The sequence below is a fragment of the Pogona vitticeps genome, chromosome 13 (genome assembly GCF_051106095.1).
Source record: "Pogona vitticeps strain Pit_001003342236 chromosome 13, PviZW2.1, whole genome shotgun sequence".
Taxonomy (NCBI): domain Eukaryota; kingdom Metazoa; phylum Chordata; class Lepidosauria; order Squamata; family Agamidae; genus Pogona; species Pogona vitticeps.
In genome coordinates this window covers 12,097,774-12,103,773 of record NC_135795.1, presented here as the reverse complement: position 1 = coordinate 12,103,773, position 6,000 = coordinate 12,097,774, and the positions used below count along the sequence as shown (strand labels likewise).

The 6,000-nt window shown below is 45.2% G+C and overlaps 1 protein-coding gene across 1 annotated transcript in view; it reads left to right on the top strand.

The window, feature by feature from the left end:
* The first annotated feature begins 1,127 nt into the window (after positions 1-1,127).
* MOSMO (modulator of smoothened) overlaps positions 1,128-6,000 on the top strand; it is a 51,101-nt gene continuing 46,228 nt past the window's right edge. The window contains exon 1 of the mRNA XM_020799571.3: positions 1,128-1,564. Within this exon, the coding sequence (XP_020655230.1) occupies positions 1,459-1,564 (106 nt within the window). The 5' untranslated portion in view covers positions 1,128-1,458. The remainder of the gene's footprint in view (positions 1,565-6,000) is intronic.

Here is a 6,000-nt window from a genome sequence, read left to right as displayed (position 1 = left end):
CTATGGGGTTTTTCTCTTTCCCTTTCACCAGCGACGGCACTTGCTCTTGTTTCATTTATGCAACTGTCTTTATTGAGAATTGTCCATCTGAATCTGAATGGTACATTTGTCACTGCCGGATGGGGGAGAAACACTTTTCATTTCTTTAGTCCAGAGGTTGGGAATTTGATTCCCCACTGTGCCTCTTTGACAGGGGCTGCACCCATTTTAGGTTGCATCAGGGGTCCAAAAAATGTATTCCTTTACAGGAGAGTCTTTGTACGAATGGGTCACAAGTTGGCTTCCATATTTTGATTGCAGCTGCTTAACAATACAACTTTAAATCCACAGTTCTATTAATGTGTACCACAATTTGAAATTAGCTTTAATACCGCATTTTAAAAAATGACAAAAAATGACAGCTGTATTTTATAGTTGCAGGAGGGCTGCGGGTGTGTGTGTGTAGACACCTGATAACAAAAGCAGTAGCGATTCAACTTTCTAAGAGCTAGATTAGGATGCATTTCCATTAAAAAGTGATTTATCGCCTTATTTGCAAGGGATTCTACAGTATTTTACTTTTAAACGTTAAGGGAATATAATCCACTCTTTGGTATCCGGGTCGGCCTCTCTCTTTCGCTGCAGATCTGCCAGTTTACTGCGCGAATTGAAAGGTGTCTCCACTTGAGGGAAGCTCTTGACGCCTTAAGACTGACGTTAAAGGCCTCAAGAGTTTTCCTCACAGACACTTCAGTCTCGGGTGGGCAAACACATTCAGAGGCTTATTTTTTAAAACGACAACTCCTATCAAGTCTATTTCTATGTCCAACCACTGTACAGTATTTCTTAATGAGGCTTTCTTTAAAAAAAGAAGAACGTAATGCTAATTAGGTCCACTTCCATGAAGTAACCCACCCCTACAGACGAAGCCAACCCCAACAGCGACCCCCGCCCACCATTTATGTATTTTCTGCGGCTCCGTCTCCTTAAATACCTTTCCCCTTAAAGCCCCGCCCAGGCGCACGAGAAGCCCCGCCCCCTCGTGTTTTTGTTGTCGTCGTCGTCGTCTCCTCCGCTAGGCCCCGCCCCGTCTGGGGCAAAGGGCGAGAGAGGCGCGCGGGGAGATGAGGACGAGGCCGTGAGCTTTCGCTTCCGGGTCGGGTCGGGAGGGGAGAGCTGTCGCTCGGGTTTTGCTTCCGGCGCCGTCCCGAGTCGGGGCGGGCGGGGGGCCGGCAAAGCCCGCTCCTGTGCCAGCGCCTACCTGAGGGGAAACGGAGGGTGAGGGAGGGAAGGGGCGCCACCGAGCGAGCGAGCGACCCACGCCGAGGAGGGAAAGAAAGAGCCCGCCTGGGAGAGGAGGTCGAGAGCCATGGAGCCGCGGCTGTGAGGAGCCCCCCGGCCCGGCCGCCTCTCCACCACCTCACCCTCCCCCCACGTCGCTGGTGGGGAAGCGCCGGGCCGAGGCCGGAGCCGGAGGACATGGACAAACTGACCATCATCTCAGGATGCCTCTTTCTGGCCGCCGACATCTTCGCCATCGCCAGCCTGGCGAACCCGGACTGGATCAACACCGGCGAGTCCGCGGGTGGGTTGAAGAAGGCAGGAAGGGGGAGAAAAGAGAGCCAGCGGCGGGACGGCCAGTGAGGAGGGAGGAGAAGGGCAAGGAGGCGAAAGGGAGAAGGGGAGGCGGCGGGGATTGAGAGCCTGGCTGGGCGCAGGCGGTGGCCGAAGGCTTTGGAGGGGAGTCAGTCGCGCGAGGGACGGCATGGCTCCGCTGGAAGTACAGAGGGCGAAGTAAAGGCGGGGGGGGGAGAAGAGAGAGTGATGGCTGGGGATGGAGCAAGGCAAGGGATCCGCTGGAAGGAAGGGGATGGGGTTGCAAATCTGTTTTCCCCGAGGGTTAGGTCGGGGCGGCCGTGATGCTGTAGGGGTGGAGGCCACATGCAATAGGAAGAGGTGGTGGTGGAGGTGTTGCAGTTTGGCTTCATTGGGAATCAATAGACCTTTGGGCTTATCCGGCAGGGCCAACGCTGTGTTTGGGAGCAAAGGAGGCACTGGAGCCAAATACAGTCCGGAGCATTTCTAGAGTTGTGGCCACTGTGAAGAATGGGCGAGAAAGGGAAGGCCAGTCGGCAGAGTGGTTGGTGGATCTGGTTGGCCTCTCCACACTCAGCTGTTCCAAGTTTCAGTGAAAGATAGTTTTCCCGTTGGACAGTCCTTGCACTTGTAATGATAACTTCCTTCAGGGTTGTTGTGTTCGATGCACTAAACATGGAAAATAGAGATGGGAATCTAACAAATCAATTTGGAGGATCGGCATTTAAACAGTACCTGTAGTAATCTGAGTGCAAGAGTTAATAGGAAATTCCAAGTTCGGGCAGTGGTATTTTGCTGAATACTGAGTGCATGGTGCAAACGCTAAGGCAGTGATGCTCAGTCTTTGACTCACCAGGTATTTTGCATTTTAGCTCCTACAAACGCCAACCAGCATAGCCAGTGGTAAGGAATTATGGGAATCAAAGTGTAAAATATCTGGACAGCCAAAGATTGGCAACCACTGCTTTAGGAAGAGCTGTATTCTTTCTGTGCTGCTTGTGGAATCGCCTGAAGTATATATGGCTTGCCACTGTAGGAAGTAATGGCATACTGAACAATGTTATCCTTTATCCTTTTCTAAATTGCTGCTCTTGTGTTGGAATGCAGCTCTGATGATGTCTGCTGACTTTGCTTTCTGGGGATGATGGAAGTTATATCTCAAGGGCACTGTGTTAGATTATGCAAATTTATAATATTTGAGAACAGAGGAAAAAAACTACAGACTCTTATCTTTTTCCCCATCTTACAGAACTGGTGGGAAATCAGTGGCCTTCAAATTGTGTTCACATCCAGCTTCCAGTCAGCATTGTTGATCAGGCATAATGGGAGTAGTATTTCAGCAAAGTTTAAAGTGCCACAGGTTCTCCCTAACAACATTGGAGTAGTTTACTGGAAGGCTATGTAGCAGAAGAATATCAGCAATGGACAAGATTTAAAGTTTGTGGGATCCACTGTGTTTCCCACTAGAACTGCAAGGTCTGTCAAGTGGAACTAGATGGTAGATAATGGCTCAGGAAGGCATGCATAGAAAGAACAAGTTGCTTCTGAGCATAGGCTTAGTTCAGAAATTTGTATTGGTTACCAGCAGTCAAGCTGAGAGGGAAACTTCCTCAAATTTTCTCAATTTCAGAAGCCTTTTGTCTTTATGATTGTTAAATCTTAAGGAATTAGAAATCCTTGGAATTAGAAATGTTGATCTTTTCTGCAAATTGCCCAAAGATCTATGAGTACTTTTCAGTCTGTTTAGGGCCCAACTCTCATATCCTTGCAAGCCTATAAAGTAATCATAGGTGAAGGGAGCTGAAGTATTGGAGGATTTTAGAAGGGGGCTCATCTTCACTTAAGAACATCTGTATTTGTTGTATGAAGTGATATCATTATTGTGGCTTCTGCTTCATCTTTGGAATTCAGAGCACTGGAAACCCTGACTGAAACTTTCAGAGAGAAGGGGTAAGAGGGTTCCCTAGTCTAATCCACTGTCTAAAGATGAAGCCATCCTGATTACCGCTTTCCGTGGCAATTCATTCAAGCAGTATATCAACTCTATTCAGCTGCACCTGAGAACTGTATACATTGCAGATGGCGTTGGGTGAGTTTTCTGTACGAGGAGAAACCACTATTTTTTTTCTTAGATATTAATGGGAAGAATTGTCTGATATTGTACTTGAGAAATACACATGCAGGGCTAGCATTACATCTCTTGAAGGCAAATCAGGAAACAAAATGATCCTCACATAAAGAGGCGGACAGATAAGTTGGACAAGGCAAAGGATGGGTGACTTCTACATTAAATATAATGGTGAGTAATAAAAGAGAAATGGTTGTGTGAATCTTGGCATAATCAGTCCAGAGAATGGTACAGTACTGGGGCGTATCCATGCAAATACATGTGTGGAGTAATTGAACAGTAGGACCACAGAGTGTTGGCCTGACTTTTTGCTTTGGAGGTGGAGGGGGTAACAGAACTTTTTAAAAGGGGGGTTTCGAGCCAGATATACATAAATTGAAGCTGCTTGAACCACTGGCCTTTCCTCCCCATTTCTGCTTCTTTTATCTTTCCCAAAGGCCCTTCTTTTTGATCTTTTGTGTGGTGTGCCTGGGGGCAGTGGAACTGAAGGTGGCAATTACAGAGTCAACTTGGGGGGGGGGTGTCCAAAACTGTTGGGCATGGGCTAAAAGGGAATGGCGGAGGGTGAACTTTGGTGGAAAACCTTTGGCTTTCTAGATATTTTTGGATCTCGACTTTCAGAAGCCGCAGTCAGCATGGTCAATGGTAAGGAATTGTGGGAGTTGTAGTCTCTGAAAGGCTGAAGACACCCCAGTCCTGGGACAGTGAAATCTGGAATTTGAACTCTCTACATCCCTGAATTAGCTGTCAGGCTAGGAACTGTGTATATGTCATTAGGATGACCAGCATGAAAGGGCAGTAAATACTTGGTAAGAGACAATTGGAATATTATACTTGGAGGGACCTTTTGGATGTCATTGTTTCAGAGAGTCATTGCAAATTGGAATTGTTTGATGGCCCATTACAACACTGGCTGAAAGGCTAGGGTAAATGGGCTAATGAGAGAAATCGAACAACATTGGTAACCTTCAGTTAGTCAACACATGAGGTGTCTTTGTGTATTTGGACATAAACCGAAGAATGAAGAGTGATTCTGCCAGTGCTTATTTCATTCACTGTACAGTAGCTGTAGTGGAAAAAGCTATTGGGAGAATTGATTTTTTCCCTCTTGGCATGATGAATCTGAACTGGATTATGTTTGCTTTATAAATGTGATAAAGAGCACCAGCCCTTTGAGAGACTATGCTGGGATGTCAGCATGGGTTCGGTTGATGCTGATGTTTTTGTTTTTTCTGATGCAGTTGTAATTGGTAACCATTTTGTGTGTGGGTGCGTTTGCCTGAAATAAGGATTAAATTGCACTGGAAGAGGGTACATCAACTAGAATAGTTTTAACTGATGCTATAGAGTTCACTCTGTTGCCATGCAATGACATTTTCCTTGTACTACAGACTGGATATATGTAAAATTTAAATAAAATGAAAATAAATTAAAATGCTTACTTTTTTTACCAGAAGCAGGTTACTTCAATAGCATTATCTTGGCCACCTACTAGATCTTCTTTTATATAAATGGTAGGGCATAAATTACATACATGTAAGTGTTGCATTTATTGAATTTCTCTACATTCATAGAGAATTTATCCTATATCTAAGTACCTTGATTTTATTTATTTATTGTTTGATCCTCCTACTCCTTTTCAAATGTATTAAGTGACTTCCAGATAGTCCAGCCAGAATCGTGTCTTCAGCATTTATCCATTTGACAAGGTGTGCTGTTTTTCCTCTCTATAGGTTTAGCCTAGCCTGTTCTGGTTTAATTCTTAGAGTTTTAGCCATCATCTGGAAACTCGGTATTTATGAAGTAAATGAGTTTGGTACTGTATTATCTTTTTTTGTTCGTTATTTGCTGGCACCTCTCGGCATGCGTCCAGAGGGGCAATGCCAGCCAGATTATCTACTTTTTCATTGTGCATAGGTTTTAGACAGCCAGTCTAAAGATCCATTAGGAGCTACATCCACTTTTTGACATGTGCTGATTTATACCATACAGTGCTAGCATATTCTGTTGTGGAGCAATACAGAGACAAAGCTGATGTGCTTATTGTTTGTGGGTGTGCATCCTAGTCTGACCCAACCAATTTCCTAAGTAAGTTATTTCTGGCAGCAACTTTTTATTTGATGTTTAGACAGGTTTTTTTGTAGCTCAGGGTTTGATCTAGAGCGACACCCAAATATCCTGTGGTAGGACAGTTGGAACATTTTGCCTTCCCAGCTAAGAGGTTTCTGTGATTTTCTGTTCCTTAAATGGAAGGCACAAACTTGTATTTTAAACAGTTTGATTTCAGCTAGTTGTTT